The sequence below is a fragment of the Ambystoma mexicanum genome, chromosome 6q (genome assembly GCF_040938575.1).
Source record: "Ambystoma mexicanum isolate Mex_15411 chromosome 6q, UKY_AmexF1_1, whole genome shotgun sequence".
In the NCBI taxonomy this organism is placed as follows: Eukaryota; Metazoa; Chordata; class Amphibia; order Caudata; family Ambystomatidae; genus Ambystoma; species Ambystoma mexicanum.
The window spans coordinates 1045534207-1045554786 of NC_090937.1; the positions used below are offsets into that span (position 1 = coordinate 1045534207).

Consider the following 20580-nt stretch of genomic DNA (forward strand, 5'->3'; position numbering starts at 1 on the left):
GTTTTCGCTATATGTGTGGCAAGCGATGCCTAATGGCCCCAACTAAAAAGGTAGATGCATGCATTTTTTGCAAAACTCTTGACTTGTCTCGGGTGGTTTGAAAAATGTTCCACTTTCACAGCTTTTCTAACATTTTTAAAGTGCCTCCACTTCGGATGCCCTGTTTATCTACTAAACAGGCCGGGCACTATGTAGACACAAGTGGGATTATGTTCTACCGGCAGGGGTCGGCATCCTTTGGCTCACCAGATGTTGTGCACTACAGCTCCCATTAGCCATAGCTAATCGGGTAAATGGTGGGGGATCATGGGACTCATGGTACAAAACATCTGGAGAGCTGCAGGTTGCAGACCCCTGGACTACAGCAACACATACAATGAAGAAACAGGTTCTCTACTACAAGAGGCAAGAAAAGTGTCTGGGGAAACAGTCAGGCCGTTCTAAATCTCTTTGGCAAAATCTGCCGGTTAGCCAAGCCCAATAAGGAGACTATTGTGAATCGATGGCGCACAGTTGATGAGTGCGGGTGCACCGATATACTAATGCATCCTGCAGCTGCAGTCTGAACCTATGTTTTCTGGTCCCGTCTTAACATGGATACTAGAAGCAAATATACAAATGGAGATTTAGTTCTGCATAACGCCGTTTTTCTTTTCATCACACATCACTACATTAACTAAAAATAAAGCCCGCCTCTTCAGAAAGCAAGAACTATCACCAAAGGGGATTTTTGGGTTTCTCATAATTACACAGATTTTAAAATATGTTTTCCCCAATGTAGAATTAATTTTCTTTTGACATATTTCAAATCTAGGGCATTTTGTATCTACATGTAGCTACCCCGAAAGTTACACAAAGAACTGAATCAAATTCTAATAAAAAATAAACGTCAATTGACCCATGAATATTACCTGAACAACACAGATTAAGAATACTTACTTGTTAAGATGCATAGAAGAAAGAGATACTCTGTGTAAGAGATCACACCTGCAGAAGAAAAATAACGGATTATAATATACACTGCAGACAAAATATAGATATACATTGATCCCTTTCTCATTGTTGCATATGTGTACATAAATAGTTCATGCAATGTAGTGTCGGCATAGTCCGCAGAATTCACTTAAAACAGTGGGTATGATTGTGTCCAACAAATGGACCTCAGGAATTTGCAATGTTTTCAATTGTGTCTTGTCCTCCCAAACCTCCCACACCCATGGTTGGCTGTCTGCATCGAGGCAATGGGGAGTGTGCTCACTGCACCGGGGGATCTCGCCATTAACATCCGGCTTCCTCCGGTCATCAGGTGAGTCCCCTGGAGCCCCCTGGCCCCTCTAAAATCTTGGGCCTTCCTTTCATAGCCCCCAGGCCTCACGTGATGCTTAGCAGCCCTGGCCAACTCTCGTGGTCCTCCCCGCCCTTCAGCCCGCCTCCCAAACCTCCCACACCAGTGATTGGCTGCCTGCATCCAGGCAGTGGGGAGTGTGCTCGCTGCACCGGGGGATCTCGCCATTAACATCTGGCGTCCCCCAGTCAGCAGGTGAGTCCCCTGGAGGCCCCTTTAAAATCTTGAGCCTTCCTTTCATAGCCCCCAGGCCCTGTGTGCTGCCTAGCAGCCCCGGCCAACTCTCGTGGTCCTCCCTGCCCCCTCAGCCCACCTCCCACACCCGTGATTGGCTGCCTGCATCCAGGCAATGGGGAGTGTGCTCGCTGCACCGGGGGATCTCGCCATTAACATCTGGCATCCCCCGGTCAGCAGGTGAGTCCCCTGGAGTCCCCTGGCCCCTCTAAAATCTTGGGCCTTCCTTTCATAGCCCCCAGGCCTTGCGTGCTGCCTAGCAGCCCCAGCCAACTCTCGTGGTCCACCCTGCCCCCTCAGCCTGCCTCCCAAACCTCCCACACCCATGATTGGCTGCCTGCATCCAGGCAATGGGGAGCGGGCTTGCTGCACCGGGGGATCTTGCCATTAACATCTGGCGTCCCCCGGTCAGCAGGTGAGTCTCCTGGAGCCCCCTGGCCCCTCTAAAATCTTGGGTCTTCCTTTCATAGCCCCCAAGCCCTGCATGCTGCTTAGCAGACCCGGCCAACTCTCGTAGTCCTCCCTGTCCCTCAGCCCGCCTCCTAAACCTCCCACACCCGTGTTTGGCTGATTCCCTGGACTTAAAGGTTCCTCCCAGGGCAGCCCTCTGCCCGGCAGTCCCTTTGGCTAAGGGCCCCAAGGCAAAGGGGCGGCTCCAACAGAGGCGGCTCCAAGAAGTGTTAGCAGGTGTCTGCAGGCGAAGACAAGGAAGCCAGCAGCCAATAGACACCAACAAAACTGTGAGTGTGGCATGGGTGGAGTGTAGAGCAATTACTCTACTCAGAAAGCCCCCACCACTCTACCTTACCTCTCCATTACCTAGACTGCCATAGAATTACAACATGCATACTTAGAGAGATTTGTGACCATCAGCTTAAATCCTTTATTGGATGGACTGTAAATGTTGCATTGCACAACACACTAACATACTAGCCGATGTTAACATGTGCCACACTTAGATGAAATTCTCAACCGTAGCTTGCATCGCATCTAGATAGAATTGTGAATGTTAGCTTGCGTCACATCTAGATAGAATTGTAAATGTTAATTTGCATCACACTTAGTTGAAAGTCCTAACCTTAGCTTGTGTCATATCTAGATAGAATTTTGAATGTCAGCTTGCATCACATCTAGATAGAATTGTGAATGTTAGCTTGCGTCACATCTAGATAGAATTGTGAATGTTAGCATGTGCCACACTCAGCTGAAAATCTTAACCTTAGCATGCGTCACATCTAGATAGAATTGTAAAAGTTCTTTTGCATCACATCTAGATAGAATTTTGAATGTTAGCATGTGCCACACTTGGCTGAAAGACCTAACCTTAGCATGCATCACATCTGGATGGAATCGTGATTGTTAGCTTACGTCACATCTAGATAGAATTGTAAATGTTAGCTTGCGTCACGGTTAGTTGAAAGTCCTAACCTTAGCATGCTTCACATCTAGATAAAATTGTGAATGTTAGCTTGCGTCACATCTGATGGAAACGTGAATGTTGGCTTGCGTCGTATCTAGATCGAGTTGGGGATGTTAGCATGTGCCACACTTGGCTGAAAGTCCTAACCTTAGCATGCGTCACATCTAGATAGAATTGTGAATGTTGGCATGCGTCACATCTGGATAGAGTTGTGATTGTTAGCATGTGCCACGCTTTGATGCAATAGTGAATGTTGCCAACTAACCAATCCACTAACAATTACATCCGCCTGCATACAACTCTCAAACTCTAACCAAACACAACCACAAGCCTTAAACAGAGCAAACCGCACAAACTTCATCAAACTGCAACAACAAAACAAACTGCACATAGACTTGCACAACAGAGCACAACGACTACCGACCGTAAAACACCCCAAGCTCAGCCAACAGACCCACCGGGCTGAGGCTGCCAACAGCACATCACTGCTTTCTTTCACTTTTCCAGCTCATTCCCACTAACTCAACCTCCCCTCTCCCTTTTTCAGAGCCGCCAGAGCGCCAGGGTACCACTCCGGTGGTGATAGTGTGGTGCACAAATATCCTTTAACATTAACATTAACATTGTAACAATACGGTAAAACATCGGTGGGTGAACTGGGGTGCGTACATAAGGGAATATGCAAGGTGAAATTACCCTACACCCCTATAGCCATGAAGAAAAAGGCATCAATGTTAGCTACACTTTTTAAGGTATAGAGCAATGCATTTGTTTATAGCACACAGCTATCATTGGTATGACTTTGCACTGCTGTACCCTGGTCCGACAATGCAGTTGCTACACAGCTCAGGTATTTGACAGAACAGAGTGTGGTGCGTGGATAAATGGTGCCTTGGATGAGTAGTGTCTCAATATGGTGACTAGAAGGTGTATGGTGGGGGTCGAAGGTATGCTTCAAACTGGCACTGTGAGCTTGCTGCAGCCTCTAGATTTAGCTGATGTAGGTTTTGAGATGAGCAGTGCGGGCCCAGATTGTGGTACTGAGTTCCCATTTCAACTCCAACTCATCATACCTTTATTCGATGGAATGTCATTAGGCATATAAAGCAATACATCAAAATACAGCATTAGATGATAAAATTAAAAGCCATTGCTACAATAAGCACAAATAAATAACTATCTCAGTTCATAAACTATCCCACCAAATAATTCAGCTAGCATCCCATATACAGACTGGTTAGTAACTTGCTACATGTATATGTTTCTTCCTCTTAAGCCAGGCCCTATAGTCACTGCATATACTGTGACCTCATCGCTCGTCCTTCTACAAATCATAGCAAGAGTGGTATTCCGGATTCAATAATCAATAAACCTTGGTTAGCGGTATGATTTCCTTTATTGTACATATAAAGGAAAGGTGAGCATAACATGAGACATGAGTTTCAATAACATTCCTATAAAAGGGGACATTTATCAGTTGCCATCTTGTCCCAGGTATTGGTTTGGAAAGCCAGTGGTAGCATACTAAATCTGAACTCGATATATAGAGAGTGCATAAACTTCGGCTTCATATAGTCCAAGTAACTCTGAAACCCTACCTTGTGATCCCAATATCTTGTGAGAAATATGGAGTTTGAAATTTTAGATAAAACATGTTGTTCTTCTTTTAGGCAAAACCATGTTTTAACTAGGAATTCAGTCTACACGAGACAGGATTAATCCAAAGCTCAGCATTGCCTATTTAATATAATGATTCCTTGACCTGAGTGCTGCATCCGAAATGCATCCCTATATTTAACTAGGAGGGAGAGCTCCAACGTCTAATCCAGTACATAAGAGGGTTAAGAGCAACTGCATGACCAGTCTGGCATAGGTTGAGTTCCTGGTGTAGTGGAATAGACATGGTGCGTTTAGGCAACATGAGTTTCCTGAGAAAACGATTCAAAGAAACACACATTGTGTTACAAGGACAGTATCCCCACAGCTCTGAACCGCACAGGGCAGCTTGTTGAGCCGTCAACCTGTATGTTTCCAAAGATAGGCCTCATAGGTGCGTTCCCATGTTCATTGGCCATTCTGACAATAGCCACAATATATCTAGAAAGCATTAAATATGCTTTATCCAATTGAGGGATCTATTTCCCTGTTTCCCTAAATCTCATTCCTCAGTAGTCCTACATCTTGACTTGCTCAATGGCCATGCCATCAATTGATAGTGTGGGCTTCGTCTGCTTTTTCTCCAACAAAATAAAAACCATTGAGTTGGTCTTGGAATGATTAATTAGTAGGTCCTTATCTCTGCAAACATTCTTAAATAAGGTAAGCTGTTTTTGAGCACTGTGTCCCGTCGGTCCCCTGATACGTGGTGGGTGATAGCAGTTCAACAGACGGAGTGCCGGTATGAGGGTTCGATTTACCTAGGTTTAAGTGTACTCTCAAGTTTTGCATGGAATGGGTGATGCCAGAGGTGAAACACTCCAGGTTAGTGGCCCTGATAGTCAGGCGTACTCTTGGAAAATAATGTAATGTGCTGTGCTACCATGTCAGTCACACATTCCAAAGCAAACTGTGAAGGGTGGGTGGTGTTTGCCTCTCTTCCACAACGTAGGTTACTGAAAGTATCATTCCAGTGCAACCTTCTGTGACGAATCACAGGATATTGACATCTTCCATGGGGAAGGCAGCTTTCTATGAGGCCAGGAAGGTGAGGCCGCTACCTGATAGTCCCTCTGGCGGTGATACTCAGTAGGTGGATCTCATGGGAGGGTAAATCCTTCATGGGAATGGTGACAATGGCCCTGGGAGTACACAGTATTCATCCAACCCTTTGGTGTCCCCACCTTCCATAACCCCCAATCAAGTCCCTTTGGTCCTCCACACCACTATTTGTTATGGTTTAGTAGAGAACATCCTTAAAAGACTGGACGAGGCAGAGGGAGACTCACTCAAGCCTGATGCAAAACTTTACTGATGAGGAAGATGAAGCAAAGAGGCGAAGGTCCACTGCAGAACCAACACACGCGGTGCAGCTGCCCAAAGGCAAAGCTAATGATAAAAAGGGAAGAAGGACTTACTCAGTTGTCGATCAACCAGCCTTTGAGGAGCAGGGAAGGAGATGCTGGTTCTGTTAGAGGAACCCGAAGATTGGATGCCAGGACACAGACTGCCACAGGTATCTAGGAAATATTACCGCGACAGACCTGATCAGTAACAAAGACACGGTAAGCAAGTCTTGCGAAGAGCAGCCAAGAACAGCGATACTAGCAGCCGCCGGTGAGACAAAGACACCAGAGCTGCAGAGCCGCAAGGAGAAGGACGCTGTACACGATAGGAGCAAAGAAGCAGCGCTCTGACCCCAGTAGAGAACTGAAGGCCTCGAGTACTGAAAGGTGGGGTAAAGGCCGGGCCTGTCAAGGGGGCTTGGAGGGAGCTGAAGGAGCTCATGAAAACATACCAAAAAGCCCAAGGGGTGAGAAAGAGAATATACAATATAAGAGGAACTTCATAAATCCAATAAGAACATCCTGAATAGCACATGGCGAGGAGAAATCGAAGATACAATATAATACAAACTTTTCAAACTTTATGAAAACCCCCGAAATTTACAAGGGGATGAAAAGAAAAGCGGTCAAATGGACACACCCTTTATAAATCCAAAAAGAACATCCCAAAGAACACAAGGGGGAAATGAGACTATACAATATAATTTTAACAGTGTGAAGCAGATAAACACGTCCTGAGGGACACCAGGAAATAACAAAAGAGGCAAACAGAAAGATACGAACATTGGTAGTACACCTAGAGGAAACACTGCCGGGCAGGGGCGTATACCAGGCTTTTCCAAGTGGACACTATGTAACAAAGGGACAAGGAACCCGCCAAGTCAAAGGAACAGGGTCTGTGACCCAGATGAGAATGGACAAAACCCACCAGTGGAATACATAAGGGCCAAGGACCCACCTGAACACAGGAAGATTTGTAACCATCGAGCTGAAGCCCAAAACACTAGGATCTCTGAAGTTGAAGGTTGTGGAAATCAAGTCGGGCAGGCGAGTAAAACAGACTTGATACAGTGTTGGAAAAGTCTAAAGTAAGGTCTGGCAGGTTAGTGAACCAGACTTGAGAAGAGACTCGGAAATATAATTGTTTTTGTGCTACAAACTGGGGGATAGGAATTTGGTAAAGAATGTTATTGTGAAAGCAAGTAGAACCCACGAAGAGGTTTCCTCCTGGAGAACAGAGAATTGTGTTATCTAAGTTTGCCGAATTCATGAGCAATGTTGAGCACAAGTGAAACCAGAAACCCAGAAAGAGGTTCCCTCTAGGAGGACAGGGAACTGGGTTATGTTGCAGTCATACTGTAGAAATATCAGGGAATCAGCGACCAAGGGGAGCAGACCCATAGCATGGGCAGTCGGGTACCAAACCAGCCGTGGGCACCACCAATAAAATGAAACATGAGCTCAAGCCCATTGCATGGCCATAAGGCCCACGTGGGCCCGATGATTGTACACACGTGATATGCTAGGATGTTTAAGCTGTCCCCCAAAGCACGGAGCGGTACCTCAGAAAACAGTGGTGCTGCAATTTCTGAAGACAGAAGCTAAGAAGCTGCCCCCAACTGGAAAGTATGGGATTTAAGAATACGCATAAGGTTGAGATGAAGGTTTATGATAGTATTATGAAAAGAATACCAAATTCTAGTACTCATCTGTACTGAGTTTTTCTTGAGCGCCCAGGTTAAGAATGCAAAGCAAGATGTAAAAACAGAACTGTTTATCCTTTAACACAAACGCGCCTCGCGCTGGGTGCCCGCCTGCTTTTGAGCAGCACCTCGCAGAGATGCAGTACTCGCAGCATAGTGACCTTCCAAGTGGCTCCTAACGAATTAGAAAAGAAGAAAGAAAAAAAAAACGCACTGCGCCTTTGACACTTATCAGGATATCAGATACTGTGGGTGTTGTGATAGAGGGGTGTAAAACATCCTCAGGTAATCGGTCAGTAAATGTAAAAACTTTATTCTAGATTTCTGTGCTCTTTGTTTGATGCCACCCTCTTTGTGGGGAGACAAAGGATGGAAGAGCCGCTGTCAGGCGGCATGTCAGCGAGGTTAAGGAGAGCTATCTAGCAGGCCCTGAAAGCATTCCCGCCTTTTGTTTGTAGTGCTGCGTTGTGACCTGTGGGCAGATAGTTCCGCCTGAGTGCCCTGAGTGTTCTGGGAGAAAGATTCTGGAATGACTACTGTTCAGAAGAAAAAAGGTCCCTCTTGGAGATTCCCAAAGATGACGCAGAGGTCACTAAACCTATCGCTGCAACATGGAAAAGGCCGCGTTTGGTTTGGAGCGGCATGTTTAACTCTGGGCAGTGTAAAAAAAAAAAAAAATATATAGAAAACAACCACCAAACTAGACACATCATATACCTCATGACCCTGCTAAGTCTAGTATTTGTGTTTGCAAAGAAAGCCAGATTTCTGGAATGCTCCATAACGTAAATTTGTTCTCTTTTTTTTTCTTCTTGGATTGTTGAACTCAAGATGCCATAACTTAAGTCTCCGTTGAAGCTTTCTCCCATTGGATTACTCTGCCGTTATGAATTCAGAATCAGAAATAATGTGTCAATCTAATGCTGGCAAAGGGGCCAAATTAAGACCGATAGAAAAACACCATTTGGGACGCTATCCGGCAGTGCAGCAGGCGTGCAAGCATAGACTGAGGAAAGAGCACACTTTCTACAGGGCAGTGGCGGAGGCAGCTTTTGGCAGGGGGTGGGGGGTGTGTGATGGGGAGGACTGGGTAGTACCTAAAGAACACCAGCATTCTTAACGATTGACCCTCACGGGGTGGTGAATGTTTTCAGGGAAGGGTCCTACATTTTCCCACGAATTAGCGCGAGCGACAACGTGTAGCGAGGAGGCCCTAAATAATTAAAGGTGTTCAGAGGTGTTGCTCACCCGCTCAGAATTATTTTTCAATCACATGCTGAAATGATGCATTTCGCAGCTTAGTTTTTAAGAAAAATGGGATAAAAAGCCATACTATGGATAATTATTTCTCTATTGAAACAAAATGATCCAGTACATTTCATAGTTCATGGACAGTCATGCCTGGTGAATATTTTGGGTGGAGGTGGCTGAATATTAACTCGAATTAGCGTGAGTGACCAAGCGTAGAGAGGGAGCACAGAAAATGTTTAAAAATAATGTGGAGAAAAGATGCTTTTTGCAGCAGAACTGTTGACAAAATAAGAGGTAAAGCGCATCAAATGTACAGTTGGTTTTATAGACTAGCATGACAAAATCCAGTAAATGCCATGCCACCAACAGTACACTACATAGGAGCACTTTAGATTATTTTTATGAGGCTGCTACCACAACCTATCTGCGCCAGTAAGGGTCTCTTACACGTATAGGATTTAAATTGACCATTACTGGCACAGATAGGTTATCTACAAGGGATTAACAGTGACCAACCATACAAAATTGTATGGTTGGTCACAGTAAATCCCTTCCAGAGATGATACAAGAGCACATGCACACACACTCTGATCCAAACATACACATGCATACGTAAAGCTACACTCACTCAACGGCGGAAAGATTTAAATCCCTGGGGCGCACTATTTCTGTGCATGCACCAACGTGGTTGGCACAGCAACATTGTGAGTGATTTGCTGCATCGCACATGTTGGCACGTCACTCCTTTTTCTTTTTAATACCAGGGCTGGCACTCAGTCAGTGCCCCGACGAAGGGCCAGTTCTGATCGATTTTTTTTTAAGTGTGAGTGGCGCATGCCAGTTTTTCATTTTTTGTCAGGGCGGGTGCTCAGCCAGTGCTAGTCCTGACTAAGTGCCAACTCTGAGGGCAGCATGAGAGGGCACAAAAAGCACAGGTAGGGGTGATGACCCTCTGGACCCCCCGGCGCCGCCACTTCTATAGGATGGCAACTCGACATCTTTGTGCTCAATATTTAGCATCCTGTTGAGCATGCCACTATGGGTCTAGTGGAAATAGCAGGTGAGTTTCTTCCAAAGCAGCCTGGAAAATGGCACAAGACACTCAAAATCTTACCAGCTGTAACCTTGGTGAATTTGAAACAGCAATCAGGAGGCTAAAGGGACCAGAAGTGTCACGTCATATTGAGACCACCCTTAACCTGGGGAGTTCCTTTTCACCCCCAATCAAGGCGCACTGCAATACCTGCTTAATCTTTTTTTTTAGCTCTGGCCTTACTGACGACTCATATAGAGTCACACAATAGCCCCCCCCCGTCCACCCCGTGTCCCCACAGTGAGCCAAGAACCAGGCCCGGTATAGGAAATATATGAGTATTTATTTGAATTATAGATAATAGAAATCACACTAAACTACACATGCCTCCCTCTTTGTGACTCACAATTAACTTCTTGTTACACAAGTGAATCACACCAATGGGTTAGGAAAAACAGAAATTACAATACTTTTCTTTCTACACATTTCAAATTAAATAATCATCAACACAGGTCCTTGCATAAAATCACTTCACATATGCAATGCTGTACAGTTTTCGATTTTCCTGCACGCTTAAAAGGCTAGCAGTTTAGTTTTATACATTTGTGCAATGCAATTATTATTTCACCCACACTGTTGCTTTAAAATAAACCCAGGGATATTTAGCAATTTGTTTTTCAGCACCACCTCCCCTACTTTGGTCTGTGTTGAGGAAGCCTGACATAAAAATGATGATTGAAGAGTTTGGGATTTCAGGATCCCCTCCACTTAAAAGCCTGTGTTGGGGAAGTTGGACCCTAACAATTGAGAAGATGTTTTTAGTTTTGGTTTAGGATCAAAGGCACCCCTCTTCCTAAAGGTAGTCTGGGTTAACAGGCAAATCAGTATTACCCAATTACATTACAGTCTATAGTTTTCAGCGCACAGAGGGAATTAGCTTTGTTAATTTAACATTTTTACAAAAATGACCCTGTGGTGTTCCTCCAAGGTGAATTACATACATTTATATTTTTAGTTAATTAGGCTAAGGATCTACACAGTTTTGCCTCCACGCCCACTATAAAGGGAAAGAATTTAAGGCAAGCAAATTCACTCACATTTTGATCTCCCAGAGCTCACTTCTACTTGCATAGAAAACCTCTGTTTAAAGTTCAGGAAAGCCAGCTGCATTTCAAGACCCTCTGGAAGGACAGGGCTGAGTCTGGTCACTCCACTCTCAAGAATGGCCTCCAGCTATCCACCACAGGACCCAGTCAGCTTTTAGTACTTCCCAGTAAGACAACTCCACCCAGAGGCAATCTCTGCAATGTCTCCTTTTGGTGTTGCCTTGCAGTTGTCAGATGGTAAGTTTCAGAAGTTCTCTCCTTTTTTCATGGTGCATCTACTTTATTTAGGAGCAATGACACTATCAAGTTAACAATCTTGTGGAGTACCTGGCAAGAGTTCTCGCAAATCGCATTGGACAGTTCCCTTCTCTCTCCTCCCAACTCCAGCCCATCTCTAATGATTGGTTTAGGAGTCTGGAGCAGACATATGGCAATTCCCGTTTGTTCTCATGTCAAATTTTTGGCAAAAACGAGTTATGTTTCAAAAGGTTTTTGATTTTCTAGCAACTGCCATAATATATATTTATATTCTGATTCCGCTAATCGCTGGGAATTTAAAACCCATTGCATGGCCATTTGCACATTTTTCAGTTTTTACAAAAAGCATATTCGTTAGGAACATGCAATGTCTGCTCCATATTCCTAATTTTAGCCTCCACCCGTTCGGCAACTCTCAAACCTTAGATGAGCGTTACAGTTCCCTGAGTAGCAGGTGGATGAATTCTATATCCCCAAAATCATCTGGAAGTTATCTAAAAAATGAAACATGCATGTAATCAGGATTACGTTTGATTGCTGAGAAAAGGCCTATGTTATAATAGTCCTTTTAAATGAATAGTAAATCTTCATGTTGGGCAAATGGCAGCTCTCCTGCCTCCAGGCCATTTGTCTCTGTGGGCCAGCCTGTAATCAGAGTTGTTATTAGTCTCTTTGTGTTTGAAGTTTTGGTGTTTGAAGGTGGTGGCTACAGATCGTAAATGGCGGATGCATTTGCTACACAGAGATTTCTCACTGTAGATAATGAGCCGGGCCGGCCCTGTGACGTCAAGAGGCCTGTGCCTTATCTGAAGGGGACCACCATTTCGATCTCAAAGGAATCAATTTCTTGTATTTCTTTAAAAGTTCATCACATCTTAATTGTAGCCACTGTTTTCACACCTCCCCTATACATTCCGGGAATGCACTAGCCAGGGCGATTCGCCTCTGCACAGAACCCAGCCTTCAGGGACAACACCTTTCATGTAGGCCACATTTTATTGCAGTTGTAAACAGCTGGGATGCAAGCCAGGCTTTCAGTGGGGGAAGTCCTTTCTGAAGTTGGCTCATTATCCCACCATTTGTCCTTGGCTGAAGGTACGTCATAAATTGTAATTCCTAACATCAGCCTTTATTCTTTGACATACAGTGTATTTTACTGATCAGGGTTCACTTTGATTTTGCGCTGAAAGTGAAGGGCTGTGTCTTTCAGTCATTAATAAAATACACTTTGTATTATCTGCTGTTTGTTTTTCTGCTGAAAAGGTGGTCTGAATTGTCACAATGTACCCCCTTTTGATGGGTGACAGTTTCAATGAAAAATTATGTATCTGTTTCTCAGCCCGCAATGTGATGTGCTTTTGCAATCTGCACCCTGATTAAATTTTTGTTTTCACTTTCTCTGGATTTCCCTTGCAGAAAGACACCCACTTAGTCTGCCTAAATAGACCCAATTTTGTGCGCAGCTTTCTGAATGCTGGCAGGTCATTTCCTGTGGGCCCTTCAGTTCTATGCCTTTGATTACTTCCCCAAGTCTGTCTGCTTGAGGATTCAAGCATGCCAGTGGAAAGAAAAACGGCAGTAGAGCAGTACAGCACAACCTACAAGTCACTTTAACGAGTGTTTAAGATTTGGTGAAGCAACAGCGAAACTACAGCTGGTAAGCAAGGGTCTCCCTGCACTCCTAGAGATACATCAAAAACGGAAGTACTCCAGCTCTCTGGTAGTTATAGTAGCAGTAGTATTATTACTAAGTGTTCTTACATAATGCTTCTTGCCAGATTCTTAAAGCTTCCAAGTGCTGCAATAACAGGGATTATTAACCCAATAAATGGCACTGAATGTATTGACATTGGTAGGATGAAGGGGTAAAACGGCCATGCCGTGGGACTACAACTAGCAAAGTGCACACTTACTGAATGTGGGAGGTGAGCCATCTTCCTGGCTCATACGTACTATCCCACAATGCTTTAATCAAAATACTTGAATATATGGTATAAATAAGTGATCTTCAAACAGTTTTTATTATAACCTGAGTGCACACATTAGGCCAGCCTACATGTTTCATGTATAAAGCGCTTTTTCTGGCCTCTTTAGTTGTAGGCTTACTCACAATGTGCCTGGCAAGTGCTGATTTACTGTTTTGTTTGCATGTCATTATTTCAACATGTCAACAGATGGCATGTTTACCGGGACTCGCTTTTCACACTTCGTTGAGGCTGGAAGTGATAAACGCATTACACTCGTGAGAAAACTACCTGCCCTTTGTCTCAAAGCTCAGGTAATGGCACATATGAACAGCTAGCGTACTTCTTTAAGAATATGCACATGCCAAGGAATCCACATCTTTCAAATGCCACTGAAGGCCTAATTAATCGCTCTTGCATGGCTGAGAGAATCCCATGGTATGCAACTGACGAGTCGGGAGGTCAATAAGTTAGCACTGTGAAGAAATGCAATCTACATGGGTGTGCAAGCCTGAGTTTTTTTATTTCTACTGTGTAAAACTATGCTGGCTTGTTTTTCTCAGAATGTGAGTTCTAATAATCAGGCCACACTTTCTAAATCTTCCATGTTGAAAAATGACAGTGTAGAGCAGGAGTCAAGTGCCTCTAGAGGAAGTCCCGCCCCCATGTTGCCTATATGTTGGAAACCGGAAATTGCGACATGCGCAATGCCATTGATGGTACTTATACCGCGAAGAGTCCTTGAAACAAGGTCTCCATTAAGAAAACCCTATATGATGTATCCGCAGAGGAAAAGACAGTCTTCTGAAGGAAGTTCCAGAAGAAGTGTGAAGATGAATGAAAGAGAAGACTGGTGACATCACATGAAGCAGAAATGACACACCTAGAAGAGATGTCAATGAAGGGAGTATATAAACCTTGTAGATCCTGATGACAAAGTAAAGAATTGAGCAACATTTCATGTGCGGAATGAAGATTGCACATTCGGAGAGCACTGAAGAAAATGCTAGCCGTTTTACAATTGTATAGATACTGTAACGCAATAGACTGCAGGCAATACCGCCAATACATATATAAGTGTGTATAGAATCTGGATGTTCCATGACACATTTTAGCAAACTAGGACCCCATGAATAGAAGGGCTGAAAGTGTGGCGCAGTTGAAGAAAACAGCTGACATTGAAGGAAGATTCAAGAAGGCTTGTCTGGCCCAGTGTCAAGAGTCGGGGCCGCCAAGAACCTGGTTATCTATTCGAGAAGATACAATGAACGTGAGAAGCGAGATGGCTCCTGTTGAGATGTAATGGAAAAACACTAGAAGTGCCAGGTTTTATTCATTTAATAGTGTTAAATGCAAAGAAGAAGCTCAAAATACGGTCTCCTGTCACATGGTTAGATGAACAAAGACTTTGGGCAAGCCACACCGAGACCAGAAGATAAGGCGATGCTCACACTCACTTTTATTCTCTGGCATGGTGATCCTTTGGAAGGCTGAGTTGAAAGGACTAACTGAATGGCAGACAGCAGGAGTGATGATGGACTAATTGGGTGGGAAGGCATGGTCAAGTCCAACCCTCCAGCACCTGGGGTACCAGCTAGCGTGCTGCTAGCAAGTGGAATGTTCAGAAGGGTACAAGAGTGCCAACCAATTTAAGAGGGCCATGTAGCAAAGAGTCCTATAGTTCAGAAGCCAATGAAACGTTGTGGATTTGATGACAAGGAAGATAACTTGTACCTGGGGTGGGCATAGCTGTCCACCTGATCTTAGAGATCCAATCACGTTCCAGCCCCCCATAGAAAGTACTTAGATGTTTCCTTTAAGCCTATCATAAACCCCCGTAGGTTTTCTTATTTTGCCACGTAGTATGATGTCAGTAATTATGAGTTTTTGCATAATAAGAGATGTTTTCTATTAAATGCATTGAAAGAATTATGCTGTGGGTTGTCTGTTGTCGCCCGTTGTAGTCCATGTTTTAGATACTTGTTAATTAAACAGCTAAAGATTTGCCAACTTCCTGAGTCGGTCTGATTATTGCTGCAAGAGTAAGATCTGCATCCCCATCCATCCCAGATAGCACTACCTCGCTTGAAGCAGCTACGGGTTCAACAGCACACGTGTTCTCCCTGCTGGACCCCGTCTACTGACATCCCAGAAACTGCCATGTGGTTTGGTAACATGGCAGCACCACAGTAACATTTACATTACTGAAACAGCCTGATGGAATCCAAACCATTGGCTGCCTTTAACAGTGGGCACCCAGGATTGAAATGATATAGCAGTGTGTATTTGCAAGGCTTGGTGGTAGCTTTGTTAAATATAAATATACAGGTATATCCAGTTTGAAATAGTGGCCTCTGAGGAAATAGTTATATACTGCCTAAAGCACCTGATGCTGACACTTTCTGTCCCCGCTCAATACTGACTGCAGACAAGCACTTGGGTATGGCATCAGCAGGCAAAGGACACTGCTACAACAGGCTTGCTCAGGGCCAATCTGATGTAGCACCTCATCTATATAAGAGGGGGAGGGCTCTTAGGTGATTAGTCTTTGGAGTACAATGATTCACTGGGGTGAAGATCAGGTGCTGTCCAAGGAAGAGGACATATTTTCTCCCTAACCATCTCAAGAGCACATTTGTGGTGAAACTGCTGTGGTGAGAAATTATTATTGCGTTTTAGGCACTGGTTTCCAGTACCCTGCCACTGGAGGTGATAAAAACCGTGTAAGTACCTTCTTGGCAGGGAAAGGAAGAAGAAAAGTACTTGCCTTACCCAGAGACCCTTTACTGGTCCTCTAAGTGACTGCAAAGACCAGAAAGCTGCCCAAAGCCTGCATACAAACTCGAGGTGCATTTTGAGCTGGCTCACCATGTTTGCTGTTAAAGGAGCTGTGGTGCTGCTTTGGGAATTCCAAGTTCTTCAAACTGTTTACCTGCACTTCAAACGGCCCTGATGCTGACTTGACCATTGGAACAGATTGCCAATCCCCGGCTTGACTCTGTGAAAGCAAATAACTCGCCTCTCGACCGCAGACTCGACTCAGTAGAAGCATCATCCCACTGAGGACTTACCCATTCACTTGTCCTACTAGAAGACATCGACTTGACCGGTCTCAAACACTGACTGGATCCATTAGGAGCCCTTTGGTCTAACAGTCTTGACATTGACTTGCTATTGGAGAAATACAACCCAACCCTCTCCATACCGGCTCAACAGCAGTAAAGTTCAACAAAGCCTGACTCGATGCAGTGTCTTTTTTACATTCATGCTTAGGCTCACTGTTGGTTTAGAAGTAATGTGGGAATGAGAAGCTCTTCTGCCACTACTCATCCCTGTACTCCTGCAGAGCAGTGGTCATTTAGTCACACCCCTGTAACTGTCAGAGTTTTGTGTATCAATGGGCCTCATTACAAGTGAGGTGGTAATGGTTTAACAGCGCCGGTAAAGGTGCTGGCGCCGTTAACCCCGTACCGCCTCATTACGAGGTCCCCTTGCGGGACCCGCTCTGGACGTCTGGTCTGACCAGACGTCCTTTGCGGGTCCCGCGAGGGTCCAGCATACTAACAACGGGCCCGTCATTAATGGGCCCGTTGTTAGCATGCTCTGCATTCCCATTGAGCCCTATGGGGGCTCAAATGGGAATGGGGATGGTCCGGGTTCTCTAAATGGGGAAATACCGGGCCCTCCAAAGTCGGAATGGCCCGGTATTTCCCCATTCAGGGACCACAGACCCGGACCCGAGTTTGGAGGCAGCCATGCCCTTATTAAGGGCATGGCTGCCTCCAGACTCCTAATGAGGCCCAATGTCTGGATTTAGGTTCACACTGACAACATGACACCAGGCCCAGTCCTTTGTTCTTGCTAGAAAATCCTGGAACTCTCCCAGAGGAGCAGTATCTGCCCCCAGTTGGTGCTTTGTGGGAGGCAGGTTTTAAAGGAAACGTTGTCAGTAAAGTAGGAGGGTCACACCAGATGAGTAATGAATGGGATGTCTTTGATGCAAGGCAGACAGAGAGAGGAACAGGGAGAGGTATGGCCCAGAAGAGAAGTTACCAACAAGAGAGGGGATCTACCATCGTGGAAATTCTTGGGGCACCCATACTTCCTGTGCCCCTTTCCCACTTCAAGCACACATAGCACCATGGCCATGATATCGCACCATGGCCATGATATCAAAAGACAAAGACTCTTGGCAGGGCAGCCTGGATTCGCCCCTTACAGAAGGATTGAAAAGGTTCAATCCAATGTGGCAAATTACAGTATGATGGGGTGAATAACCCCATAATTTAATCCTCTTTGGACATCAGTTGATATTTCGCCCTGCAGCTTTATTGGTGTGCAGTCCGCTCAAAATCCTCTGCCACAGAGGTGAAGATAAAGACACGGAGGAGGGAGACCCTTCCCATACCACATGATCAATTGTGGTGAACTGCTGTTGGAATAATGCATGCCTTCTAAACCACTGGTATCCTGGACCCTTCTTACTGGAAAAGGCAACATTGCAAGTACTCTTTGGCAACCTTCATGCTCTCGGCCTACGGAACACTAACTGGTGAAGGAGTTATACCTGTCAACAAGATAAAGGGCCATGTCCCGACCGCTCCTTTTTCCCCCTGCCTGGTAATGGATGACAACTTACAATAGGAACAGGACATACCCCCATATGGTTCAGAGGGATTCAGTGCTTCAAAGAAATCTCGGTCAGAACAATGGGAAAGTCACACTAAGGGGAACATGATGGGAGTCTCTTTGATAAGTCAGACATGAGAGGTGAAGAGGAAGGGCCTCACTATCTTGGAAATGTACAGGCAACCCCTCCTTCCTGTGCTACGTTCAAACTTCCTGCAGACAAGGCACTCTGGAAGGGGACATCAGAAGGAGAGAAAGAAAATGTTACGCACCGTAGTGACTACTGTACTCATAGTCCATAGTTCCCTTTCCTCCATTCTTGTGGAACATTCCTTCCTTTGGGATGGGACCAGAGCTTTTTGTAGCACCATACAAAGATATTGTATCATTTTTAGGTTGCGGACCGAGCCCCAAACCCCGCTTCTGGGCCTCGCCCCTCAGTACTTTTTGACCAGCTTAGGTCTGGCTGTAACTGATAATCTTTGAGACACCATTTTCTTGATGTATAAGCACCCTACAAATGCCCAATACAATAAATAAAATAAATAAATCTAAGGAATTTTAAGGGGCTGGAGGGAAGATGTATGGAGGACAGGGTACTATGGACTAGGAGTATGGTAGTCACTATGGTGACTAACCTTTACTTACTCCTACGTCCCGCCCCCTTCCCTCCATACTTGTATGAGATTCAACAGCACTTGTCTCCCAAGGGATGGATGGTTCTGCACATAACTTTAGCTGAAGAGATTCTTTAGTACTGCCTGACCAAACTGAGCATCTGCTCTCAAACTCATGTCCAGGCAATAATGTCTGCAAAAGGCCAAAGGAGAGGCCCAAGTTGCTGCTTTTGCGATCGTGTCCCGGGGGACATTCCTCTGAATAGCAGCTGAGATTGCTTTTGCCACGACAAGGTGGGCGTGAATCCCCTTCGGGTGTGGCCACTTCTGTAGAGTATAGCTTTCTAGAATCACTGCCACAATCAATCAGGCAATGGTCACTGTAGAGGTTTAGGAACCCTTATTCCTGCGTTGTGACAAAGAGCTGGGAGGATTTCCTGACTTCCCTTCTCCCATTAAGGTACAATTTCAAGGCCCTCCTGACATCCAAGGTGCACAGGACTCTCAGATTCCGAAGATGGATTCTGAAAATATACCAGGAGACAAATCTTCTGGTTGATGTGGAACTGTGATAATATCTTAGGAAGACATGACGGATGCTTGCATAGCACTACCTTGTTGCGATGAAAGGTTGTGAAAAGCTTGTCAGCCGCGAGAGCCTGTACCTCACTTCACTACTGGCTGAAGTTACCGCCACCAGGAATGCCGGCTTCAAGCACACCAGCCTGATGTCCTTAGAGGCCATTGGTTCAAACAGTTTGTGGCACAACGTTGTTAGGACTATGTTCAAAAACCATTCGGGGTGAATAGGGTTGACTGTTGGAAACAGATAGCACAGACCATCAAAGGGCCGTTTTACTACCAAGTTCCTGATTGAGAAACATTGATCATTCGAGTTTTGCTGTGCGCCCAGTGCTGACAAATAAGTTCTGCAGGTTTCAGGGTTATTTCGTGAAACAGCCAGATGAGAGATAAAAGAAAGAACGTTGTCCAGTAAGGCAGTTAAAGCACTGTTGCACTTCTCAAGGCACCAGTGGGAGAAGCTTATCCACTTATTTACACTGTGATCTGGTGGAATCCTTTCAAGCTGCTTGTAAAATGTGCATGTTCTCATCAGAGAGCCTTAGGTGCACTAGGGACCTGACCTCAGGTACCATGCTGTCAAGCTCAGTGAATATGGAGAGGGGTGATCAATCCTCCCTTCTTCCAAAGTCAGCAAGTCCTGGCGACATGGCAGAGGTTCACAAGATTTGGCTAGGTTCACAAGATCTGAGAACCGGAACCTGGCTGGCCACCATGGTGCAACCATTATGAATCAACAGCACTCTGTCTCCCGGGATTTCTGCAGAGTCGGATGAATTAGAGGCACCTGTGGGAAAACATACACTGCCATCCCATGGAATCTCTAAAGCGTATCCAAGATAACCCCCTCCATGTACTCTCCTGAACGCAAATACAGGACCATGGTTGTTCAGGTTGGTGGCAAAATGGTCCACTTGGGTGGGGGGGATCTTCACTGATGGAACAGATCTTTCACCACTTGAGAATAGAGTTGCCACTCGTGGTTGACTTCTGCAAGACGGCTCAGTTGATCTGCTTCTGTGTTTGACAAACCTGGCAGGTGGACTGCCTGAAGCCATATGCTGTTAAAAACCACCCACTCCCACAATTCCAAGGTTAGACGAATGAGAGGAGGAGACTTTGTCGCCCTTGTTTGTTGGTGTATTACATTGAGACAGAATTGTCTGTCCTTATTGATATAGTCTTTCCCTAAATATTGGGAAGAAAGGCATTCAACGGCAAGAAAATGACTTGCAGTTCCAGGTAGACGATTTGCTGGGTGTGGTCCTCCCACACCCACAGGTCGAAGACTTGAAGGTTGCTCAGTGTTGTCCCTAGCCCAGGAGAGAAGAATCTATTGCAATAATCACCTGGGGTGACGAGTCATGGAAGGGAACACCCTGCATTAGATTCAGAGGGTCCGCCCACTAAAGCAAGTCCTAGGCCAAGTCTTGAGA

General features: G+C 45.1%; 1 protein-coding gene across 5 annotated transcripts in view; it reads right to left on the minus strand.

The window, feature by feature from the left end:
* The window catches only part of MICU3 (mitochondrial calcium uptake family member 3), a 526504-nt gene that overhangs the window by 251178 nt on the left and 254746 nt on the right, over positions 1-20580 (minus strand). For all 5 annotated transcript variants that reach the window (XM_069631589.1, XM_069631591.1, XM_069631592.1 and 2 more), the window contains exon 5: positions 940-987. In XM_069631589.1, coding sequence (XP_069487690.1) covers positions 940-987 — 48 coding nt within the window. The remainder of the gene's footprint in view (positions 1-939; positions 988-20580) is intronic.